The 27,633-nt window shown below is 39.1% G+C and overlaps 1 protein-coding gene across 3 annotated transcripts in view; it reads right to left on the bottom strand.

Moving 5' to 3' along the window:
• Positions 1 to 27,633, bottom strand: part of BICC1 (BicC family RNA binding protein 1) — a 268,534-nt gene that overhangs the window by 97,466 nt on the left and 143,435 nt on the right. For all 3 annotated transcript variants that reach the window (XM_040623916.1, XM_008696275.2, XM_040623917.1), the window contains exon 3: positions 16,042 to 16,111. In XM_040623916.1, coding sequence (XP_040479850.1) covers positions 16,042 to 16,111 — 70 coding nt within the window. The remainder of the gene's footprint in view (positions 1 to 16,041; positions 16,112 to 27,633) is intronic.

The following is a 27,633-nucleotide window of genomic DNA, read 5'->3' on the forward strand; positions in this document are numbered from 1 at the left end:
CACCCCAAGGTCATCCATTTCGCCCTCTCATCACACACCCTAAAAATTCCCCCCTCTCTGGCTTTCTGCCCTACCCATATTACCATCTTCCACCACAGGTCCCGCTATGTTTTCAACTGCTGAGCAGTCAAAGAACTGGGAAAAAAAGCATATAAGTGTCCTAAGAAATCTGACTGCAAAGTTATATTATGCAGCCTTAGCTGGATACTAATTTGGTTTGGCAAGTTTTTTAATTCATCTCTATTGCATTTTCCATAAAAAGCTGTCCTGAACCTTCCCGAGTTTCAAGTCTCCAAGTCACGCCCCTACCAAATAGACTAATAAAAATAAGGAAATTTACACTCCATTTTCTCCCCTTTACCTTAAATCTATCATAATTTCTACTCTTCTCTTTTCCTTCTCATCAAACTCAGAAATATACGTTCAAACCAGTTTAATAAACATTTTATTGAGAACACACTATATAAGCCAAGAATTCTACTGAACATGTACCTGGCAGAATTGGTGACCTCAATCTTTAAATCCATGACCATATCTGACAGAGTTTAATGGGAACTACAGAAACCAGAAATTGACATAGGTTATTTCGTTAAAATGAGCCCAGTGTCGGTAAAAGGACTCACAAAGTGAGGTCAAAAGTGCAAGGCTAATTAACCCAGCCCCAACACCTACTGAAGCCTGGCCCTACCCTTGTAAGACATAGCTCCATCCTAAGGTCTGCCCTATTTTCTCTAGTGTCAGTTTCATCTCTGTATTTTCTCAGCCTAATCCACTCACGTAACTATTATTCTTATGGAAAAGAAAAAAAAAGAAACAGTAAATTTATGTCACAATTGTGCCAAGCAACCACTCTATTAACATTTTCTTTCACAGATAGGCACCCCTAAACATTAGTTGCTACCTGTTCCTTTCTAGATTCTGTTGCTTCTCTCAAAGGTCACAAATGTGACCGTGATTTAAACTTGTTTCAATAGAATTAAGAGTCTCTAACAGGTTTTAGGAGGAAAAAAAACCCAATAAATGCTATTCCTTCCCTTCTAGAATAAAGTTTCACATGGAACACGAGACACAGGAAAGCCAAGGATTCATTTCTTAGGGAACATAATGGACAGGACCACCCCGGTGTGGGCATCTTCTCAGTCAGGCATCAGTTCCAAACTCTGTAGAACGCAGGTATGACTATTCATGGAAACCAGATGGATACACAGCTTCCTTTAGTTATAAGCAATTTTCGTGCCATTTATCTATAAAACTCCATCAAGTGCTGACTTTCAAAATATTTGGATGCTAATGTGATCATGAGGAAAAATAGAAAAAGAATGAAATTCTAATGTTTATTACTGTCAAGCAAATATTTCAGAATCCCCACAGAGCACACTTAACAACTATATTGTTAGTAACGGAAATATTTTTCCTAACTTGGCTCAAATCACTAACCATGAGTTTCAGGAGAGTACAGCAAGTGGACAGAAATGATCCCATGGCTGGGTCCTTTCCCCTGTGATCAATAATCAATGCTCCCTAACCAGGCAGGAATCACAGTGTAGCTGCCAAGGGCCTGGGATCCCTAACCCACCTGGATCACACCCAGGTGAGGGAGCTCAAGGCTCCTGCCCTGCTCACCCATTGACACTCTTTTCTCTAACCTACCAAAATCATGGGTTCTCAGACTTTTCTCTCTTCTTGCTTCTCCCTTTGGTATATATTTTTCTTTTGTTGACAACAATCTGATGTGCCTGGAAACTGCTTTAAGTACCTATGCTCCACTTGGGATCATTTAAATACTTTTGCAGATGGTCTAGAGCATTATTTTTTTCTCAAAATGAGCCGTGAACTCTAAATCATTTTTGCCATATTTCTGCACTGACATATAGAACACACTTGGGGATGACTACAGTTTTTCACTAAACAACAGTATCATTAATTAACAATGGAAAGTATACCAACTCCACTTGTCACAGCATAATGATCATCCCAATCATCCAGGATAACCTATCTTAGTTTGGGTTTCCCTGCAAAAGACACTGAGACAAGGACCTGGGTTGGTGTGTGTTACCTGAGACAGTTTATTCAGGAGGTGATCCCAGGGAGCACCAGTCAGGGAGTCAGGAAAATATCACTGAAGAGAGAGGAAAGCCAGTGAAGGAAGTGGGACAGAGAAGCCACTGCTGGGACTCAATCCCTCTGGGGTATTCTGAGGGGACATGAATAACATACTCACAACTGTCCCACAGACAGAAGGGGAAAATGGACATTTGTTTTCTGATTCCAGTCCTTCACTGGCTGAAGGCTGCCCCTGGGAGAGTTCATTTGCTGGCACCAGCACCAGCACTTCTAGGCTTGCCCTGAACCAGAAGAGCAAAGCTCCCACAGTGCTGAACAAAGTGCTCTGGGAGAGGAGCTCAGGCTCCCAGCACTTAGTGCGGGAAGCAGTGTGAATGGGAAATGCCCACCACAGGGAAGCTCACGGGTGGGCTAAAAGCACATCACCAGCATCTGCTACAGCAGCCAACTCCTTGCTTTTGTCAAACCACCATGTTCTGCTGATTCACCTTGTAAGAAGTCTCCTCGATCCCACTGTCATTAAATATGATGTGCTATACTCATCTTCCAGTCTTTATCCCATTCCTGCAATAGCTATCAGTCATGGGCTGTGAGCACCCCTACCCCAGCCTCCCCACTGTCCACACCACGGATGAGTGCTCATGAAGTCAAGCTCCTCACTGACCTGCCCCACCAGTCCAACCTTACTGGTCACCAACTCTTCCAACTCTCCCTTTCCTCCAACAGCCTTCCCTTCCTCCGGCAAACAGTGATCCATCTCAGCTTTGAGCCTTTCCTATACAGAATGCCCCACCCCATCCCTCCTTTTGAGATCCACACTAGGAACTACCAACTGCTAAAGAGTTTCTTTGGCTGTGGCTTGCACACTCCTCCTCCTCTGAACTAGTCTAGTCCTGAGGGCAAACGATGCCATTAAAAAAAAATAATAAATTTAAAGTGAGTGGGGCAGGAAGCCCTGGCCAAACTCTTAAGTAACCAAGCGGCAGAGACTGAGGTCCATGCTTCTTTCTTAAGTTCCTCCAACACTCACTAGAGTGTCCACTAGCCAAATACCACCAGGAACACATTTGTAGTAAATAAAGCACGCTTTCTTTAGCTGTAGCAAGGCGAAGAGTTCACTAAAGGAACTGGACATCTTAAGAGGAAATTATAAGACGCTTATTATAGAACTTCGATTTGTTCTGAGTGATTCCACAGAAGGCCTAGGAAAGTAGAGGCCAGATTTGGAATGGAAGTTGTCAGGAAGTGGGGGCAATTCATTATTCTGGCAAATTTAATTTAGAAGGCAGAGAACTAACGCTGAGTTGGAGTCATCATTGGTAAAGCAGCAACAATCACTCATGTCAGTCATAAGAGAAGGGCGTTTAATTACTTCTGTGGTTGCACAGCGTCCTTGTCTCCGTCTCGCTTCATACATACTCAAGGAGTAGCCTTGTGTGATTATTTATATTCTGTGAGAGGTATTTATGTTCGATTGGGAATAAGTGTGGCTTAGCTGCCAGAGCCATTTTTCACTTTCTCAAAAGTTATTCAAAAGATACCAGAAAGACTTAAATCATTGTTGAATTAATTTCAAATTTATTCTAAACTTAAATGATAATGTAAACTTTAACTTATAATGTATAACTCCACCTTCCTGGCAGCCACCACGCACACGGAAGGGAGTAAGACATCTTGGCCTTGGACACGGGTCCATGAGCTCACAGTCGGGAAGGAAAGGCAAATGCCTAGGCTGACACAACACAAGCATGAAAAGTGCCAAAACCTACGTATGGATAAGGTATTGAGTTAGTGCATGGAACAGAGTATTAAAGTCCATCTGGAGGGTGGGTGAAGTTTTCCAGGAAGACATGTCATCTGCAACGGATGTAGAAGAATGACTAGGAGTAGATCACCTGGAGAAAGAAGGGTGGAGGATGTCCTTCTGTGGCAGACACACCACACATAGAGGTGTGAGATGGCACAGGGCTTGGGAAACAGAACATAACTCAATGTTGATGAAACAAACTGTACTCAAAACTAAAAAATATTTTGCAATGGAATTTAATGAATTTTCAAACCTAGACTATGTAGATACTACATTTTTCAGGTGTGGAAAGACGGAGTGTTATATAAACTATGATGTAAAAATCTATTAGGCACTGACCTAAGGAGAAAACCCAAGAGGGTTAGATTAGAATACACGCATTTGATGGTGAAAGCAAAGGATACAGGTACTGCTTGATTTCAAATATGTTTATCTTTGGTGGCTGAAAGTCCTCTTTCCATTCTTCTCCCTCACTTTCCTAAATTCACATGTACCTCAAAGCTAAGTGAAATAAATCAGGACTCCCCGGTGCTGTGTCAGATTTGAGAAACAGCTTGGATCACACAAAGAAAGGAAAAGGGTACTTCTGAAATACAGCAATGCAAAAGTGGTTTTTGTTCTCTTAAGTAAGCTGAGTGCTGAAAAGGATTATTCCAAAACATAAATACTCTTATTTAAGGATCCCACTCTAGAAATGGAGACAGTGTAGTAACAGAATGCAAGTCAATCCAAAATAACGTATTTAAGTGTCCTTCCCTTGACTATGAGAGACTGGAAACATTTTCAGAAACTTTTCCTACTAATATACAAAAATGAAAGCCCAAATCAGGGAAATAAAGCCAAACAACTTACAACATTATATAACAGTCACTGAATTTTTAAGTATTTCTCATACTTTGCCACACAAACATACATATACATACACATATGTGTCTATGTGCATGTAAAATTTCTATACTGTTACTACTGAAGATATAATATTTAAATAGTTTACTTTGTAAATCCAAAGCCCTAAAAGTTAATGCACTACAGTCCTTCAAAAATCAATACATTATCACTATTTAAGGTCAATTCATTTCTTTCTAGTTTGAATTTGAAATGATCCACAAATTACTGATAAATAAATATTAATGGTAAAAAATGAGGGGTTTGGATACTATAATTAGAGAGAAGCATTAGTGATCTTAAACTTCAGAGCAATTTATTTCATTAGAAAAAAAGATGAACAACTAACTAGAACAGGGAAAGGATACGAATAAATCAACAAAAGTTTAAGAAAAACAGTCCACAGAGTAATATGAATAAGTGTTCCATGAACAGATGAAAAATGCTCAGCTTCCTATTAATTAAGGATGTGCATGAGACACTGTATTATTTAGGATGGCCAAGGATGGAAAAGCATAATGTTGACAAAGACGGGAGGAAGAGTCTTCCTTTTCCAGAATCCAGTCCCCCCCTGGTAGGAGTTCAACAGTCATTTAGGAAGACAAGGAGGCAACCGTAAAAAATATTAAAGTTGCTCGTTACATGTGGCTTAAGAATTCTTGCAACAGAAAAGCTTAAACAAGTAGACAAGTACATTTGACATTCACTGTAGAAAAAAAAGAAAACACAACCCAATGTCCATCAAAACAGATCCATCAAAATATATTATTGACATATCTTTACCCACATACACAATGGCATTTCTTATGTTACTTATGTGTTTTATATAGAAGATGGTCTCAATACTTTTTTTAAAATGTTTTTTTTATTATATTATGTTAGTCAATACTTTTTAAGAGGGAAAATCCAATTGCAGAAACGTATGTGTATAAAATGAACCCGTTTTCCTAAAGTAATAATAATGTCACTAATTGCATAGATCAAAATGTACATATGCTGTGTTCTCATTTATTTTTATTTCAGGCAGGACTTATTTTGCTTCAAGAGTAATTTCTGGGGGGCGCCTGGGTGGCTCAGTTGGTTAAGTGTCTGCCTTCGGCTTGAGTTGTGATTCCGATGTCCTGGGATCGAGCCCCGCGTCGGGCTCCCTGCTCAGCGGTGAGTCTGCTTCTCCCTCTCCTTCTGTGACCTCTCTCGTTCTCACTCTCTCTCTCAAAGAAATAAATATCTTAAAAAAAAAAAAAAGTAATTTCTGGCAACAAGATATAAAGAGAATGTAACTCCTCATTCCTGAAATCTCTCTAGTATCTTTTGATAAAAATGTCTGTTAATACATTTGTTTAAAACAGGTTTGTGTAAAAATGTTATAATAAGCCTCAAACCATGCTTTAATGGCACAAAAAGGCCATTTGAAGAAATGAGGATGCCATTATGACTTAAGTTATTTTCTTCAGTCAGTGAAAAATGCCTGAGAGCAGATAGCTCTATTTGCAACTGCACCATCACGGTGTTCAAATATGGTCACAAACCTCAGAACTCTCTCAGTTATCACAACTACACGTTCCAGAAAAGAGGAATGGAAGACACAGGCTGCAGGAGCTGGGGGGTAGCTAGTCCATCTCCCAGCACTGGAGCCACAAGACACAACTGGGGACCTTGTCTGAAACACTCACGGAAAATAAATAAGCAGTTAAAGATGTACAAACTATATAATTAAAAGTGGCTTTTAAAATGTGTAGACCTGCCATCCTACCATCTTTTATCTTCCAGTGGCATTCTGTCCGCGCACCTATTCTACATACGTACGTTCTTCCTTCACGAGTCATATCCTATCTCTAATGCTGTAAGAGGGAGCCAGTTACACACATGGAGCTTCATGCAATGTTCCTGTAAGAATCCAGCCCTGTGCACACCGCAGTCTCCTGTAAACACACCTGCTCCTCCCACTTAGTGTTTCTCAACTTCACGCGCTGACACTTTGCACCAGACGGCTCTGGTTGTGAGGGCTGTCTGGTGCACTGGAGGACGCTTAGCACCATCCCTGGCTCTACCTACCAGATGCCAATAGCACCAACTCCCAGTTGTGACACCAGAAATATCTCTAACATTGCTAAATGTATCCTGGGGGATAAAATTATGTTAGGTTGGGGTGCCTCAGTGGCTCAGTTGGTTAAGCGTCCAACTCTTGATTTCAGCTCAGGTCATGATCTCAGGGTCCTGGGATGGCTCCCTGCTCAGCAGGGAGTCTGCGGCTCCCTCTCCCTCAGTCTCTTCCCTCTGCTCGTGCTCTCTCTCAATCTCAAATAAATAAATAAAATCTTAAAAAAAAATTATGCTAAGTTGACAACCAGTACTCCAGATAAAAGTATGTAAATTCCAGTAAAACCATTAATGGGTTTCAAAAGAGGAGAAGAGGAAAGAAATATACTGCAAAAAAGCAAAAAAAAAAAAAGATTAAAATAAATCTAGGTTAGGGGCGCCTGGGTGGCACAGCGGTTAAGCGTCTGCCTTCGGCTCAGGGCGTGATCCTGGCGTTATGGGATCGAGTCCCACATCAGGCTCTTCCGCTATGAGCCTGCTTCTTCCTCTCCCACTCCCCCTGCTTGTGTTCCCTCTCTCGCTGGCTGTCTATATCTCCGTCAAATAAATAAATAAAATCTTTAAAAAAAAAATCTAGGTTGAAAGGTTTAAAAAGATGCATTAAAAAGAAGCTTACTGGATGCATCATTCAGTAAGCTTCTAAATGTGGATGAGGAGTTAGAATTGCCTTTTCTCTTAAAGATAATTAAGAAACATATTCTGAGTTTTCTTAAGTGAATGTGTTGGTGAATATCCATTCCTTTGGTGACCAAACACTTCTCATTTAGCACCTATGTGCATGCTTATGGACTGGAGAAAAATACCTTGATTTTTTTTTTTAAGATTTATTTTTTAAGATTTATTTATTTATTTTGGTGGTGGGGGGAAGAGGGAGAGCACTGACATGGAGCTCAATCTCAGGACCCTGAGATTATGACCTGAGCTGAAACCAAGAGTCTGATGCTTAACCAACTGTGCCACCCAGGCGCCCCAACACCTTGATCTTTGAAATCAGAGTTTATATTCTAATTCCATCACTTCAAACTCTATGACCTTGAAGAAGTTATATCATCTCTCCACATCACTCAAGTGTATAAAGTGTATGATAATAGTCCTTCACGTGGGTTAGTACAAGGATTAAGAGATAACACAGGTAACACAGCTACCACAATCCTATTATAAGGTAGGTAAATAAGAAGTATTTTCATCCTTCCTCCTCACAGGATTTAACAGAGGAAAGACCTGCCAGTGGAAGGAATCCTGGGATGGCACTTTCTTCACTAAATCTCCGGAGAGGGACTTAAAAACATCTGTTCAGGAAACTAGAACACAGAGAAAGGGTGCTCTCCCAAAAAGAAAGACAGTGGTCACAGAGGCAGGGAGCCATGAAAGATCAGTCCTGGCTCCAGTCACCTTTTGGGGAAGAAAAGAGTGTGATTCACTGTTGAACCATCTTTCTTTCATTCTTAATTTCACAAAACTTTTTATTGGTTCTTCAGAGATTTTATGGTCCTTTTAAACTTACACATTAAGGAGTTATCAGGGATCATATAACATCTTTTCACGTAATACATTTTAAAATGCTGATTAAAATGTTATGCCCAGGATCTAGGTCTATTTTTTGTAAAATACACTACAATTTTTCGAGCAGTTTCAGGTTCAGAGCAGAACTCAGTGGGAAGTACAGAGAGTTTCCATATATGCTCCTCCCCACACACAGGTACCACCTTCCCACCATCAACATCACATCAACATCAAAACCATTCTAAGGGTTTTAACAAATATATAATGACATATACGTACCATTTTAGATCACACAGAATAATTTCACTGCCCTAAAAAATCCTCGGTGCTCTGCCTATTCATCCTTCCTTTCCTCAAAATCCCTAATGATCACTAACCACTAATCTTTTTACTGTCTCCAGTTTTGCCTTTTCCAGAATGTCATATAGCTGGGATCACACAGTCTGAACGTTGGCTTCTTTCACTCAGTAATATGCATTTAAGGTTTCTCCATGTCTTTTCAGGGCTTGATAGTTCGTCTTTTCAGTGCTGAGTAATATTCTTTTGTCTGGATGGACCACAGTTTATTTATCCATTCACCCACTGAAGGACAGCATGGTTGCTTTCAAGTTTGGCGATTATGAATAAAGCTGCTATAAATATCTGTGCATACGTTTTTGTGTGAACATAAGTTTTCAACTCATTTAGGGAAATATCAAGGAGTGCAACTGTGGATTATATAGTAAGAATATGTTTCGTTTTATAAGAAACTGCCAAACTGTCTTCCAAAGTGACTGTACCATTTTGCATTTCTACCAGCAACAAATCAGAGTTCCTGTTGTTCCACATCCTCGCCAGCACGTGGTGTTGTCAGTGTTGTGGATTTAGGTCATTCTGATAATGTGCATAGTAGTATCACATTGTTTTAATTTGCAATTCCCTAACAACATATGATGTTGAGTATCTTTTCATATGCTTATTTGCCATCTGTACATCTTCTTTGGTATGGTGTCTGTTCAGGTCTTTTGGCCATTTTTTAATTGTGTTGCTCATTTCCTTATTGCTGAGTTTTAAGAATTCTTTGTATATTCTGGGTAACAGTCCTTTCTCAGATCTGGCCTGTGCGAATATGCTCTCCCTGTGTCTGGCATGTCTTGTCACTCTCTTGATGCTGTCACTTTTTCCATTCATTTTCTCACCCCTCCATTCCACTCTAAATTTGTTTCCTAATTAATTGAAAATCTTTTTTTTTTTTTAAACTGGCAGATATGTTTACTTATTTCAGGCTTAGAGGACAATCGAAAAACTAAAACCATCTTCTTGTGTGGCCCTGGTAGAGAAGAGAGAGGACAGATTGGAAGGAGCAGCTAGCCTGCCGCCAATTATTAGATGAGCAAGTAAGCCAACCCCTGGGGGCTTCAGAAGTGAAGACAGGGGAGCCAGCTGGAGACCAAGAAATGAACGCAAGCTCAGGTCCTTAGTTTTGCTAGCATATCACATAGCATAAATCACCTCACCTGTAAGACTGTGTGTATGCGTGTGTGTCTGTGTGTGTGAGAGTACACACGGTATTCAGAAAGGGTCTCAAATTCGCATGTTTGGCACTATCTACAAATGAAGTCGTTCATGTAGAAAGAGATGTACTGACCAATTGTATATTTAAAATATACACTAATTTTATAAGCTTTTTATTAACTATACTGGGAACTTTAGGAACTAGAAATACCACAGGTCTCCATTCTCCTCTGAGAGGTCCTACTAAGACCATGTTCTCTCAAACCAGAGTAACTGTTAGTACACTGCATACAAGTGATCAAGTTCTTTGGCTGAATTCCTACTCGTGGTTCCCAATCAGCATTCATCAACTGATAATCAGTCACATTAACAATATATACAAATATGTTAAATACAAAATCTTTCTCCCCAGCAGAAAGACAATGGCTCCTGAGCAGGTCAAAGAAACTGCTTTCAAACACTGAAAAGCAGAAAAGCAAGTAAAATTTATAACACATTCTGAGATTATTTTCCTTTTTAAGTCCATCTTAGAAGTTGTTTAGTTTAATGACAAATCAAAAGGTCTCTTCCTAAGGAAACAACACATGAAGATATGAAATTCAAAGTTAAAATTCAGAAGCAGGCATTTTTAAAATATGTATACAGTTATGTACGGTTTCATGTTTTTCTTAACTCTTAAATCTAAGTCCCCCTGAAAAAGGAGGTATTATCTACAAGAGTAAGGATATACTAAATATAGCTTACTTTCGAATCACTGTAATTCCCAAGGACGGAGGCATTATGAAACTGTTATCGGTAGTGATTGTAATCAGCTTACGTGGCTATGACCACTGAAGGGACACTACATCTCAGAACACCCTGGAATAAGGAAAGGTGTTCAGAAAGGTACTACCTCACCCAGGTGGATTTGGGGCTCTGAAAAGCGACCCGAGTTTGTTTGGGGTCTACTACTTACTAACTGTAAAACCCTAGGCAAGTTATTCTACTTCAAGTGGCTTAGTTACCTGGAAACCGAAAATGTCATCATGCAACTCAGAGGTTGCTCTGATCATTAAATAAGATTATGTATGTAAATTATTTTGCATAGTGTGTGGCCCCAGCTGGGTCTCAACAAACAGTGGTGTTCGGTATTATTGGTGACCTGTCAATTATGTAACCGAACACTAATTAAAACAGCCACAACAACTCTGGCTGGAAGAGGCTGCATCTTGTGAAGTTTTGTTCTCAAGCTTACTGGGGAAGGCAGAGAGCTTCGCTCCTTCAGGCGTCCCACAAATGACAAAGATGAGGTCATTTCCCTTATGCTTCCTTCCACGACTCAGAACCACTGAAAGGAGCTTTAGCCACACTGGTGTCAGTCACAAATCATGTCTTACATTCATTCACTTAAAAGGTCTCCAGGAAAGACATCATTAGTCAGTATTTTTCATAATAGTAAATGCCACTCCTGTGTGAAGGCCATGATTTTAAATCTTTCTACTACACAACACACCTTAGTGGTTTACATCTCCATCTGTATCTGTGGTTTCACTATAACCACGACTGAGTTGAGCTGAGGTATCGGAAAATCTGCAAATATCTACTGAGTGCCAACTACGTACTGGTTACAGTGCTAAGGATACACTGACAAACCAAATGCATATACTCTTTACCCTTTGGGGAACTGATCGCCTAGAACAGTGTTCTCCAACCTGTCATTGTCACTCATCTTACACCATGACCTAGCAATATTTATATGTTTATATACATGTAAATAGTGACATATGACATAAAACAATACTCTTACACTCTAATGTTTTCTTTTCTAATCTAGTTGTATTTTTTTTACATACTGGTTATGACCACTGAAATAATTTTTGAGCCACTAATAGATCACAACTCACCACTGGAAACACTGTAACACAGCTCAACTTGCCACGCCTCTTCTCTGCCCTCTGCCCTGTGTTAAAGGCCTCAACCAGTGCAACATGAATACCCAACAAAAGTATAAGTACACTTCACAAAACATTTTCCTCTGGAAAAAATAAAGTGAACAGTCTACAGTTTTTCTCAAGCTAAGGTTTCCTATTAGATATCACTTGTTTTGAGGGAATGCAACCAAAAATAATAAAACCTCATTCTAATGATCCTCTTGTTTATTCCAGGAGGAAGAAAATGGCCAAACTTAGTGCCAAATTGCCTCAAAACCAGATACGTCAAGCAATTCAACCACACCTTTCATTCCTGATCATCCTAGGGCATCCTGAATTGTCATAAAAGAAACACTTGCAGAGAAGAGTTTCTATCCCTTAAATTCTGTAAGACAACTCCTTCCCAGAACAAAAGACAATAAAGCTTCATCAATGCTGACCACATTTACTTGGAATTTGGCATAAAAACTTAAAACAATTTTCACCCACATTTACACATTTGCCAGTTTAAGAAGAGACGGATGAGCAAATTAAGGGCAAAAAGAAGACCGTAAGAAAAATGTTTACCGTATTTAAGAGAACAATCTCATCTAGCATCACACGCAGCATAATCATACCAGTGTGATAAATTCTCATTACAAATCACTTTTATCTGTTAAAGCAGGTCTGGCAGGACTTCTATTTAGCACAACAGTCAAACTTGTTCAAAATGCTCTCTGTACTTTAATGAAGCTGCACTTACTTTAAAATAGGCCGTAATTCAGAATAGCATATTCAAAATTTTAATGAGTGCCCCAAGTTATTCTGTTAGTAAGGCTTTACAGTATTAAACATCTTAATCCTTAAGTACTTGTCTTCATGGACAGAAACCTCTGATTCTTCTATTCAGGGCAGAATATTCTAGAATTCTGAATCTAAGAGTTGAAAAGAGTTTTATTTTCTTCCACACAACATAAATATGTGTTGTACACAAGAAATAATAGATATTGTTTTATTTTTCTTAATCACGACCCCCCCCATTAGGATAAACTTAGAGTTGCCTACTTAAACATCCATTATGTTGAATCTTAAATTCTCAGTTCTTTCTGGCTCTAATGAGAACTCAACCTTCCAATAATTTCAAATACTTGTAAATTCTAAAAAATTCTATAGTCCCTGAGTTTTATATGACAAACATGCTCTTTCCCAAAATGCCATGCTTACTAAATGGAAATGTTTCTATTACATTTTTTCACTGTGTTCTATATGGTTTAAGAGGAATGGAGGAGTAAAAGGGAGGAGAGAGGGAAGAAAGGGATAGAGAGAAGCACAATTACCAGGTGGCTTTTTACTCAAAATTATATTTCACACAGGCACAGAACAACAGTTACCACTCTAAGCTTACTCATGCTAACTGACTGCAAAGATGACAGAAACTTAAAATTAATGAATCCATAAAAGTGCAGTTTTTGGAAACCAAGATGGACATTATCCAGGAGAAGGGGCTGTTGAAGGACTTGTGCCTGTTTTTCAATAGTAATCGTCATCCACTGTCTCTAAACACATGGTCTCCTCAGTAACTAAGTCATGATATTTCCACGTCAGATGGTGAGATTTTTGTTTCCGAAACTCAGCTTAACCATAAAAGCACCAGAGGAACTTGTTAAGTATACATTTCCCAGTCCCACTGCAGACCTACTGAGCCAGATACTCCAGAGAAGAATCTGATTCTTCTGAGTGATAGCAAGTTCAGGCCCTTGGCTTTCTGCCTTTGTGCCACGCAGCACCCTCCCTACCAGCACTTCAACCAAAGCAGCCACACAGCCAATCTGATACAGGGTTGATGGCTTAAAAAATAAAGCACAGGACTAAATGCCGATAGGGTATAGAAGGGGGCAGACTGGTAACAGTAGCCATGAAAAATGTCCATCTAGGCTTATATATCCAACCAACAGGAGCAAAAGTCTACAGAGTAAAATACAGCACAAACCCATGCCTATATTGTATCACGAGCATCGTCTGGGGATTATCCAAATCTTCATGTCACTGTGGGATTTAGAGTTTAATAACCATCCAAACATGGCACGAATCCCTAGACACATTTATAGTCCTGGGTCTCTTGAATAATACTAGCTTAGAATGAAGAAGGTTTAAAATAAAGACTAACAACAGTTTTCCATACAACATTTAGAGGCAGATATCCGCATCAAAGAATTACCTTTCGAAGGTCCTCCTGCCATTTTCATTTTATTTTTACCCATTACAAATTATAATCAAACAAATTTCATCTCTGAATTTAACCATTTTAAAATTAATATAGGAATACACCATATCAGGGATGTTAGCCAAGAACTGATTCAGCAGCTGTGTGTTTAAGTAATAAGAGCAACTCAAATAAATTCTGAACCGTAAATTCCTCTGAGGAAAACTTTTGATTTTTCCTCCCTTCCTTGAGCTAAGTCTCTCTCTTCTGGCACATTCTGCTCATCATACAATACTGTGTACATTCATAGCACTTCATCAATAATAGAAAAATAAAATGATGTCTGTAGACACAGGCCTGGAGGGATCAATTCTTAGGCACAATTCCAAAGGTTAAGTTTAACCTTGGGGAAACTATGCTAAATGCCCTCCAAATGTACTGCTGAAATGTTTTTATTTTCAAGGTAAAATATATACTCAAAATGTGGAATAGTTGGTCATTGTGATGAAAGGGTTAAGTATGTCAATGACTGGAAACTAAAACATTAACCTCATCTATTTATCTCCATATTATCTAAAATCCCTAAAGTTGTAACCACATTTTGAATAAAAAATAAAAAACCTAGCATGGGTAGTGCAAGCGAAGAAGTCATCCAAAATTATCTGGAATCATTTTAATAATCATGTTTCCTTGGGGGTTTTCTTTGGAGACTGATCAAATTACATTTCTATTAGGATAGTAATGAAGTTCATTTCATTCTTTAAGTAAAAATACCTGACAATAGGGAAAAAGAATCCAATTTATGTTCAAGTTCCAATTTATTCAAGCATAGGCCAGTGATTTTTAAATGGCCACAAGCAAACAAATAGGTAGATAACCCACTAAGGAGTAATTTCTTCTTTAGCATAATGAGTACAAAACATCTCAACACACTGAAGATTGAGACTATATCCCATAGCACTTGGCAAATGGAAGGCATGTACGAAGTTATGGAATCTCACTTGGAAATTCACCAGATCTTCTGGCTGTTTAGCACACAGGCTTTCCCTTTCTTGCTACCACAATCAGAAACGAGAAAGTCACAAGAGCAGAGTTTCTGTAGGAACCCCAGTACACTGTAGTCCAGCTAGTGCTCACAACAACTGTAAAATAATTTACATTCCATGTGATGAGTAACTAATAAAATGAGATTAAAAGGCAATCTGAACTAAAATAAAAGAAAAAGAGAAATCTTTCAATGTTTAGTATCATTTAGCAAGAAAAGTCATAGGGAGAAGGTAAAGCAAATACGAAACTAAACAGCAACAACAAAAAAGCTGGACCACAACAGATAACGTTCGGCTTGCACAATCATTGTTTTTGAATTATTTGATAGTATCTCCCACCAGCTCCTAATGACTACATGTATCTCTTAAGAAGTATACATAATGAAGTTTGTTGAGATGAAGGTTATACTTTGAAAAAATATCCAGATATATATATACTGGCAGGTCACTTGAAAATACTATGTAATCTGGGGAAAAAAACTAATGGTGCCTGTATTTCCATTCCTGCATCGAGTGGTGTGTTCTAGGATAAAGCAGAAGAAAGACCACTCAAGGGCAACGCTCAGCCTAAAAGAGAAATGTACTGGGTTCATTACTGTTTGACAGATGAAGAGTAGAAGCAGGCAAGAAAGGAAACCTAAGGTTTCTATCGCATTGGAGGGAGAAAAAAATAGCTATTAAACTCGTGTGGTACAAAAACAAGAAGCCTAAAGTATAAACACTGGGAGTTTATGTGTTGAAAACATGTTGTTACATGCAAGAGAATCACCATGACTCATGGCCACTGAATGAAAGGACATCCCTGAAATCGTAATTTGCTATGGTATCTTCCATAATAACATTTCCATTACAATAAAATACTTAATGTTTTTTTGGTTGTTGGATAAAAGGAATAATTTTAATTTGATAAACCTTCCAAAATATTGTTATTTCACAAATATCTGGGGACATACATGGTAAGAATAAGGGTTGATTTTCTCCCTTGCAAACTTCCAGTAAATCCAGCCTCCATTATCAAAACCACCAATTTCTCTATTTCTCATGATTTACCTTTCTTGGATTTGGCTCCAATCTTCAGTTTTGATGGCCAAGCAATCTGCGTATTTGTTTCCTCCATGATCTGTAACAAAAATTAAGAGAGAAAAATATTGATTCAATTAAGAGCTTGTATTTACAGATAAGATTCTTCTAAAAAAACTATTTTCAAGTCTTTAGTCTCATGCTGATAAAATGACCTCATTTTAAAACAATGCAAAAAAAAAACTTGCTGAAAAGAGAGATTCATTTTTATAAGCCTTTAATCTATTAGAAATATTCAAGTATATTTTGTTACTCCCAGTGTTCCTCTCCGTTATGCTTCAGAGTTTTTAACATAGAGACAACAAGACCAAAAGTACATGAACAAGTAATTGACCCCACTTGACGCCAGAACTGTCAGAGATGCTTGTGCTGAATAAAACTCCCCAAGACCACTGCCAACAGATTGCAACACACCACACATAATCCTTGTAATACAAAACTACGTGGGTTAGGCCATACTAAATGAAGACTTTCTTTCTGGGAAAAAAAATTAATAACTTGCTTTGGGCACATTTGTATTTCATTAAAACTGATGAAAAACTTCTAAACACGACATCATGTCGTAAGGCTGCATTCCCGTCATCCTTCGCCTGGTGCAAAATGGCATCTTGGCCATAGTTCTTTTCCGCTTCCATGTGACTAACCCAGGGGGGTGGGGCGACTGGGCTGCAAATGTGTGAAGGGACAAGAAGGAGTGAGGGAAACCACCACCACAGAGCAAAAGCAGTAGATGGTAAATAAGAAAGAGTAACCAAAAACTGTTCATCCTTTGTTCTTCTCTACCTTTATCATGTAAGACTAGATTAGTGTTTACTTTGTACCATGAATACAGAATTCATCAAAGAAATTGACAGGGCAAACAACTAATATATGCTTCTTATTTTTTTATGTGGTTTTTTTTTTTTTTTTGAGATTTTATTTACTTATTTGTCAGAGAGGGAGAGTACAAGCAGGGGGAGCAGCAGGCAGAGGCAGAGGGAGAAGCAGGCTCCTGCTGACCAAGGAGCCCGATGTGGGACTCGATCCCAGGGCCCTGGGACCCTGACCTGAGTGAAGGCAGACACTCCACCGACTAAGCCACACGAGCACCCCGATTCATGCTTTTTAATACAGATTTAGAGTTAACTAAACAAATTAGAGGTGAAGACAACTAAACATGGGGCAATTAATAAAAAGTGCCTTTATCCCTTCAGCACTGGCTATGTATTGGGCCTAAGGCTATACAGTAAACATGTTAACATGCATCGTACTTCACATAATCCCCCTTTTCATAGCATAAAAGAACTTTCAGCAGATGTTTCAAACTGGCAGCAAATAGATGCATTTTGTCTACCCATCGTAAGGTTTTTAAAACATGAGCCAACATTTTTAACTCCGGGAATTTCACATAGAAATTAAGATTTCTGGTTCTTTGGAAAACTTGACAGATTTAGCACTTGGAGCCCACATTCCCACATGGCAACACTTGGCTGGCACTGAGGACCAGATGCCTGGAGGCTCTGGGCTGCCCCCCAACCCCCACTTGGTCTCTCACACGGAGGTCAAGGGTCACTTGCCATTATCATCATGTTTGTATTACTCACTTGCCATTTATCATGGTGTTTGCACTGCTATTCTTCTCAGAGAAATATTTCTCTACACCTGTGTATCTATTAAAGATTGAAAAACCCAAGTGAGATCACACTGTCCTCACTAAGTCAAGGTACTGGCCTGGCCCTGAAGGTAGGTGAACTTGTTCCACCCAACCCTGTAAGACCTGGCCCCTCTTCTTCTCCTCCCATCCATGCTGTCCTTGTTAGTTGTCTTCACCATTAAACTGTTATCTCTAAATCCATATTTCAAAATAAAATAAATATTATCCTTCCTCTGCTCTCCAGGAACATGCCCAGGAGGCTTCCGTGCAGGGTCTCTGTGTCCACACTCCTACTCCTACATGATCCCTGCCCAAATTTTTCCCATCTCACTGTGTTGAGTTCCTGCCTACTCCTTACTCAATCTGAAATTCTCCTATTTTCTGTGTTTATTTGTTTATAATCTGTCTCTGCAAAATAAAGTAAGCTCCCTACCCTGCACACAGCAAGCATAGGATATATTTGGGTAAACGAGTCTTCATAGCATGCTTATGAAGTAAACGACTTTATTCCTCACACAGTTAGGAAGCAGCGGAGTGAGGATAAAAACACCAGACTGCTTGCAAAGACCATACCTCTAATAACCAAACTATATGGAACATGGGGCCTCTTTTTCAAACATGTATATACATATTTGAAAATATGCTTCAAGATTTGAGCATGACAAATGGCTGTAACATCCTACAAATATTTACCAAGAGCCTGCCTAGGTACCACAAGTTCCAGGACCCACAGCTATGAATAAGACACAATTCCTGGTGTCCACAAGCTTACAGTCCAGTCAGGAACACACACCAGAAAGCCAGCTGCGGATAGTGGACTGGGTGTGTGCACAGGACCTGCTCACAAAGACAGGTCACAGCCACCATCCTGAAAGGTCAGGTTAAGGGAGGTGGTTAGTAAAGGTTTTCTAAAATATAATCTACAAAATTACTCAAATCCTGAAAGCCAAGGAAAAGTAAATTTATGAATAAGTTCAATAGTCACTGAATGAGAGCAGGAAGCCCCAATTAGGAGGGACTTCTCATTGGTCACATTTTATCACCTGTAATTTCAAGCTACTATACATACATATATCTTCAAAGTGACTAAAAATAGATTCCGAATTTTCCTCTAATTTGGCTAAGACACCCAAAGAGATAAGATAGAAAAATAAGATCTTACTATAATTCTGTTGGTAGGGAAGCAGTAAGAAAATAATCTATATACTTTTCTTTTCCTGAATTAAATAATTTGGCCATTTAATCCAGTAAATTACGTTGGATGCCATAATTATACTACTCTAATAGAGAAGCTTCCTTGACAACATATGGTGGCAAGAATAACTTTCTAAAATCTTAATCATTTGCAGAACTTCCCTTCAAATCACCCTGCATATATATTTGACTCCTTTTTATTAAACACCAATAGATGCTTCAAGACAGAAAATAATATGCCAGAGAAAATATCCTCATAGTATATAATAGCCATCAAGTCAAAATGCTACTTTACACACACTTCCTCTAAGCCTCCCACCAGTCCCAGGTCTCCATCGTGCAGTGAGGTGGCGGGACTCAGAAATGCTCACTTTCAACATCCCTAACATTGACACTATCTGTGTGGGGAAGGGACACTATGCTAAGCTTAGTATCCCTAACTCTAAAACCAGAGTTTTATCTTCCATATCACATGATCTCCAAAGTTCTATGAGCTATAGTAAATGTCAAACCTTTTAAAGAAAATGAATTACTAGTTACTGGCACCTGGCACCCATAGGTGACCTTCCCTCTATGATTAGAAAAAAGTAACTCCAGGGGCGCCTGGGTGGCGCAGTCGTTAAGCGTCTGCCTTCGGCTCAGGGCGTGATCCCGGCATTATGGGATCGAGCCCCACATCAGGCTCCTCCGCTATGAGCCTGCTTCTTCCTCTCCCACTCCCCCTGCTTGTGTTCCCTCTCTCTGGCTGTCTCTATCTCTGTCAAATTAAAAAAAAAGAAAGAAAAAAGTGACTCCACTGAATACCATCTGTGGCCAGTCAATGCCAACCACACAATGCCAACCAAGGCCGTTCATTAGGCTGCAATCCCCACACAGAGCTCCGACTGGATGCCTTCTCAGACATCCCTTTATTTGTTCATCATTGTATGTGATCTAGTCATTAAGAGCAGGTGGCTCTAGAGTCAAGTACCAGCTCTGCCACTTTCTAGCTACATGATGGGTAAATCACTTTTATCAGTCTTTTATCCTCTGTATAATTAATTATAGTACCTACTCATAGAATTGTTGTGAGGTTTTGATAAGAAAACATGTGGAAAACCCCAAACACAGATATGGCCCACAGTGATTATTACATATTGATTACTTTTGGTCAGTCACTGTCCTGGAAACTAGGGATACTATAGCAAATGAGATGGTGCTTCCTTCCAGGAGCTCATGGTCTAACAAGGAAGAGGACAGCTTAACCCAGCATTACGGACTGTGTGTCAAGTTTCATAATGGGGCAGGGCAATATGAGAGTGTATAGAGGGAGTCCTAGCCCAGTCATGGGTAGTCAAGGAAATTTATGTTAAGGAAATGCCTATTAATGCTGTACCTTAAAGGAAGAGAAATAGTTGGCTGGAGAAAAGGTGGAGAACGTGCCCCAGATAGGAGAGGAGTACATGTAGAAAGGTCTAGAAGGAGGGAGGGCAGGTACTCCAGCAGGTCTGATGGTGATTCAGTGTGGCTGAGGTGCTTCAAGGCTCACTTCACGCATCAAGGACAGCAAATGTGTCTCACGTCTTCTCCACCCGCCTAAGGATCTGCACATGGACATGCTCATATAGCCTTGAAGACATGACACAAACCAAAGCTGTGCAGTACCTGTGCTTGGCCATCGTTCACTACAAATCCACTCTGAAAACCAGGAGAGTCACTACAAATAGGAAGAGGCCATACTTACTGCACTTTTAGGAAGTCAAAATTCCCCGTAAGAAGTTCTCAGTGAAGCTTTTCAAACCATCACCTCCAACGACTCCAAGTCAGTCCCTACAGCATAGACACCGTACACTAATGGTTGGTTTTAGTGTCCACCAGTTATGGAGTACTAGAGTGTGAAGCAGTCCTGTGATCAGGAGGAGGAGGAAGTGTAGTTCTCTGCTGGGAGTACAGGTGGACAATGGTCCAGGAACCCCAGCACTGCAGTTGGATTATTGGAAAAGGGGCCTGAAGCATGAGCCCTGGGAGAAGTGGGGTGAGGACACAGATCGTGGGGTGCAGAGGCAGAAATTAGGGCACTAAGCAAGTCAGAAGCTCTGTATCCAGCAAGCTATTTTTAAAAAGATGTCCTGAATGGTCATCAAGACAAATTGAGAGGTAAATCAAGGTAAATAGGAGAGCTGGAAGAGGTGAGGTCTAGTAGCTGCGGCTGAAATCAAAGAAGCCACAAAACCTCTGAGAAGAAAACGACTCTTATGTCTTTAAAAACAACAAAAACAACAACATCAACAATAACAACAAAACTGAAGTGAGTTCCAACTAGTTTAAAAAAAAAAAAAAAATCTTATTGTGGCCCTGTTTCTACCTTCACAAAACCAAAGCCTGAAGAACTACTAATTTTGAATAATTTTTTCTATAAACATTAAATCATACCTTAAATATTTAAACACTTATTTTAACTCATTATTCTGGATTATTCATTAAGAAAGCAGCTAAAGGAGGTCGGAGATAAAACTGGGATTTCTCCTAGAGCCAAAAAAAAAAAAAAAAAAGGCTCGAAAGCTTCCAGACAACCCTGACCTAAGTGCTTACTTTCCTTTTCAAAGAGGCCATGTCTTTGAGTTGAACAAGAGCTTAGGTGTGGACACAAGTGATAAAAAAGTCACTGAGCAGACCGGGTTGCTGACATAACAAGCTCCTGTGACATCTAAAACATCAGCACAACGACAGAGGAGACAATCAGGGTTTGCAAACTGTAACAGGAGCTGCTGGTGATCTCTTAGCATCTTCACAAAGGTTTTAAAAAAAACCTTAAGTATTGAATTGATGTTTTTAAAAAATTACAGAAATGGGTCCACTAAAGCACTTAATTTTAAGGCTCTCATAATGGATGAAAACACCGACACCTTTTCAAAAGGATATTGTACATTTTCCACAATCCAATTAATTCCTACAAGGAAATCACTTTCCAGAAATCCATATTATGCCCCAATTCTTAAGGAAGCCAGGATACTGTCCAAATGTTCAATTTGCATTTAAGGAATAATTCGATTAAGTGGCTAACTCTGACCAACCCCTCTGCAAAACATAAGATGTGTGAAATGTGAACTGAAACATGCTTAAAATGGCTAGTGCTTCCTTGTGGAGCAAGGATGCCATATATCATGATGTCAGTTAGGTAAAGGAGTGCCTCGGTGTACAAGCCACAAAACCTCCAAGACGAAAATGGCTATCTTCCGTCACAGGGAGAAAAATCCTAAAGTGAGTTCCAGCTAGTTTTTTTGGTTTTGTTTCTTTAATCTCATTGTCCTGGTTTCTACCTTCACAAAAATCAAAGCTCAAATGTTTACTGAAAATGATTCAACTTAAATATTTTAAAGACCTGCTGTAACTCACGATTCTGGATGCTATATGCTTATGTCATTTCAAATGGGTCAGTTTCAACTTATGGACATCTTCATTGTCAAGAGAATGTCTTCTCGATTCTACCAATTTCTGCTAGGTTTCTTTATTTCTCTTATTATAAGCAGCAATTCTCTATGTCATAGGGGAGAGGAGATTCGGGAGGCTTTCATCTAAAGATAAAACTATTTGAAAAATAATTATTTTAAGTTTCCATTGTTAGACTTGCTATACTCATTGCTTACAAGGGATTAATAATGGAAATGTAACTTAATTCTTATGCTAATCTCAGATGTGATGAACAGAAAATATTTATAGTAACAAAAGCAACTGAGCCAAGAATATCAATTTGGAAACATATGAAGCAATTAAAATTAAGATTGTTTGTATCAGAAAGAATATATATTTTTGTAGTGCATGCTTGAAAGTTACTTTTTCATGATGAAAAATGTGATGAAGATAGCATGCTGTGGATATATAACAGCTTAAGAAGTTAATTAGTCATCTTAACTTTCTTATTCATATCTGTATTTTGTAAACAGGGCATAATGTACCCTGATCAAAGAGTAATAGCACTGCTTTTTTAATATTAAAAAGATATCTAATACACATGGAATCATACGTTCTTGTTTTGGTTTTAGTTTCTATGAGGAGTAAGGGAGGGAGAGAAGGCAAGGGACAGTAATGTTAACATGGGCTGGAATTTGGAATTTTTTTAATTGGAGAAAAGTTCTATCAGCTACAGAAAAAAATTTCATCACAGATTTACAAGGAATCATTTAAATAATTTCACTTAGTCAAAATAAATTGTCGAAATTAAAACAAAATAAACAAGAAAAATATCTACTCAAATTCTACATAATCAAATTCTACATGTAGTTTCAGCCACGATAAAAAATAATTTCTACTTATATTCCTCAACGCTCAAATGATAATAAATGTTTTTCCATCTCCAACAAATTCCAGATTAGTACACCATGTGGAAAGAGAACATATCTACCAATGTTCACTATACTACAGATTTTGCAAGTTTGCAGCAATTATAGGATAATATCTTACAGATGATGGAAACCTTTGCCAAACCAACAATTCTACTAACGTGCTTATTTCACCAAATTCTTCAATCTAGACATAAAGTTAAAAATCCACAGGTAAGTAAACAGTATCTCAGATCAACCAACAGTAAGTCTACTTATGCTGACTTTACTTGAAATATTTATTCTTGGACCAGGAAAAGAACGCTGAACACTCTAACTTGACATTTGTACTCTAAACTATTGAAAATTCATCATTCAAAATGGCTACCAGCTGGGAGACATCTGCAGCCTGCTTCACAAAAAAAAAAAAAAAAGAAAAAAAAAGTCAGTTCATTTGTGCTTTATTTTCCTTATATCAAGAGAGAAATAAGGTCTATCCTCATGGAGAAGGCTGTTTAAAGTTACCCCATGTACTAATGGATTGTGAGTCAATTTGCTGCATTTCACCATGAAGGGAGCTACGTGAGAAAAGAGCCAACTAGAAAACCCTGAAAAGTAGAGATGGGAAAGTAGTGAACTTCTCACACGAGGGGGTGTCTAAAAGCTGAGGATGTTTATTTTGCGAGACATTAGAAGGCTCTGTTGTATTTCATTTTAAATCCAAGAGATCACTGATTAGGTTATTCATCATCTCCAGAACAATTCCTCACATTTGTCTAATATTCATATACATTTCCCATGGGTTCCATGCAATAATCTTGTAAATCAGATAGGTGACACCTATTCGGCAAATGAAGAAATGAGGAATCAAAGAGGTTCAGCAGCAGATGGTATGTGGCAGAGTCTGGCTAAAATCGAAGTCACATGACTCTCTAGCAAGAACAATTTTTGACCCACTTGGCTTATGAAGTGGAAAGCACCATATACTTACGGGGAGGTCATCTGAAAGCTCACCCTCCCAGGACTCATAGCAGCAGAGCGTCTGCCCCTCAACACTGATTCATTAATGACAGAGCAACCCAGAGATTGCCCCAGAACGGTTCAATCCAGGGAAGGACCACCACCCCCATGCACATAGAGAGAATGTCAGAAGCATTTAGGTTGTCACAGTGACACAAGAGGGCCACACTGGCACTTCAGTGGCCAGGGTTACAGATGCTCAACTTCCAACAAAGGGCAGGACAAACTCACTCAAGATGGCCAAAGTGACCGTCCTGGCTTTGCACAGTCCCAAGATGCACAAATGTTAGTTACCACAGCTTAGGTAAACAACACCAACCCCCAACAAGACAAGTTTACATTCCAGTTACCAAAGTACATTAATTGTGAGTAGTTGCATCAAATACACATTCCACTGCCAGTTCTCCAGTACACAAATCACTACATACGTAACATGCATCTTCATCAGTGATGAATCACTTTGCTTCTTTCAAAGCGTGTTGCGGATTACTCACTGCACGTCTGTAATTACCTCGTGCACAGACAGCAAAGCAAGCAGTTGTACCGACTTCTTGTCTCCCAGGGTCAAAAACGAGTGAGATTTTACAAAAATGGATAATCAAAAGTGGAAACTGGCCAACCAAGATGAAAGTGTAGCAAACGAACCAACAGTGACATTGCTGGAAGTGAAACTTGAGTCAAACGTCAGGGGTATAGGATCCACAGGGGACGACGGGAATGTTGACACTGCCGTTGCTGGTGGGGCTGTGATATGCGGCCAGAGGAGACTGAGTGAAGACAAACTCAGGGACATAAATAATGAAAGTGGTTGTGACAAGGAGGAGCTGATGCCAGCAAAAAATTTCACATTAAAGAAACTCCAGGAGATAGTCCACAACCTTGAAAGTATAAAGGATGACATGTTGGAATCTGATCTAGACTTATGGTCACGACAATTCACTGAGGCAGAGAAAAGATGCTCCCTCCATATCACAAAGTGTACAATAAAAAAGTCACGTTCCAACTATTCTTGACAAGTTTTTTACAAAGAAATGAAATGCATTAATTCTCAATATTTCTAACATTTAAAAACAGTGCATTAAATATTAGCTTTAATATCTTTTTCATTTTCCTATATATTTATCACTGACAGGGAAATCTTTAACATTTTCACAAAAATTTTTAGAAGTTGCACTGCACAGCGTTCAATTTTCCCACTGATTAATGAAAGCACTTTGCAGTTTCAGCTTGCATGGTCGTTTTTATGGTCCCACACTGCTTTGCCCCATTGAGAATCACTGATAAGGGGTTTCAAACTGTTCCACACTATAGGCAGGCTTAACTAATTTATCTCAAAAAGTTCAGCCAACTCCTACATATCAACCAAAACCTAGTTCAGATGTGCCCCCCACTGTGAAAACTCTCCCAACCTCTCAGGCAGAAGTCACGTTCCGCTCTCCCCTCCCCATTTTTACTGTGTGTGGCAACATTACAGTCCTTACTTCTTTGCTCATTTTACCAATCCCACCAATGAGGTGGCCTCCCGATGGCCAACAAACTGTATCTTGTTCATTTTTAAGCATTTGAATCTAGCACTTAGGATCTAAGAAACATTGGGTTTTTTTATTTTTTTTTTTAAGATTTTATTTAATTATTTGACAGAAAGAGACAGCCAGCGAGAGAGGGGACACAAGCAGGGGGAGTGGGAGAGGAAGAAGCAGGCTCCCAGCGGAGCAGGGAGAGCAATGCAGGGCTCGATCCCAGGATCCTGGGATCACGACCTGAGCCAAAGGCAGACATTTAACAACTGAGCCACCCAGGCACCCCAAGAAGCATTGTTAAAGTAACTAAGAGTGATGAAGGAGTTAGACAAAGGGGACAGAAGAGGCAACAATCACCTAAGACTTTCCAATTACTTGGCACTTGGTGTATCTGAGTACAGCCACTCCATCTACACAGTCTCCTTTACGTCATTCAAAAAATGGTATCCTTGAGGAATCTGCTTATCAGAATAAATGAACTGAGTGAATATTCCTTAAATGAAAGTAAATTCTGAATCACTGACAGAATTTATTCTCCCAAGGTATATGTGCATAATAATGGAGAAACTCTTCAACTAAAATGCATAGTGAGTGGCAAGTTGGGCCAAGTATGGGCTTCGACAGTGGGATGCTCATGTTCTGTCACTTCCACTCCACTCTAACCTACGGCTGGCACCAGCTCAGGGAACCACACTTGCCCATTCTAACAGATAAGACAGATTTTTGTGTTAAATCTCCTGATTTCTAAATGTTACCTATTTCAATTATGTAAAAAACACTGTGAGCGAAAGAGAGCATGGACTCCACCTTCCGACCTGTGCTCCAAACCAAGGAGAATTCTCATGGGGTATGGGTAGGTTATTTGTGATGACCTATAGTATTAGTGAAGAGCCAGTTCCTTGGTTCTTCTGGGACATAAGGATCTATGATTCTTAAGGCTATTTTATTCTCCAACTATCACTTTATTATAATTCCGCAGAAGGACTAACCAGATCTCTATCATAGCTGCTATCATAGGGAGCTATAAAAAGATTAAATTTGAACTATCAGATGTAACTTGTGTATGACTTGAATATAATGGTTTAACAGTATATAACTTGTGAAAAAAAATGTAATAGTATTGATATCTCTAACAAAATCAAGTTACCAAATCTTGATAATCTTCTTATAAAGATTATGAGACACTATGCTCAACCAAAGAGCAAGGATGATGGACCAGAAGAGCTATGGCGACTGCTCTCACAAGGCTGATGGTACAGTCAGGGAAATGAACCAAACAACCCTGACTTTAATTATAGGACATAAGGATACACATTGCAATGATATCACCTAACAGAGAGATGCCAGGTCTCTATTAATTAAGGAAGGCTATCTTGAAGAAATGAGCCACAGTATGAAGCATGGTTACATCAAACGGGGGGATGCAAATCATGTCAGAAAGAGGGAGCAGGATTCATTCATTTCTAAATATTTACTGCATGCCAGATATGTACCAGTTGTTGCATTAAATATTAGGCATAAAGAGTGAACAGAATTTAAACAGCTCCTGATCACTGGTAGATTACAGTCTACTGGGGAAAATGAACAAATACAATAAAGTAAATCTACTGGGAGAAATGAAGTAAAGGCAAGGGGAAGAAATCATTTTTTAAGTGGCGGAGGGGTTAAAAAAGAACGGGATGCCTTAAGTCAGAACAATAAAAGGGGTCACACTTTGTATTAGGTGAGACAATCTGAGGATGTTAAGCCAAGACCTGAAAGATTCAAGAAAACATAAAGAACATAGCAAGCAGAGGCCTTGAAGCTTTCGATGTTAAAGAAACTGAAAGATGACCAACAGGGAGGAGAAAAGGGCAAGAGTGAGGTGGAGAGGAATGTAAGGACCAACTCATATAAA

Source organism: Ursus maritimus, unplaced genomic scaffold (assembly GCF_017311325.1).
Source record: "Ursus maritimus isolate PB19 unplaced genomic scaffold, ASM1731132v1 scaffold_7, whole genome shotgun sequence".
Taxonomy (NCBI): Eukaryota; Metazoa; Chordata; class Mammalia; order Carnivora; family Ursidae; genus Ursus; species Ursus maritimus.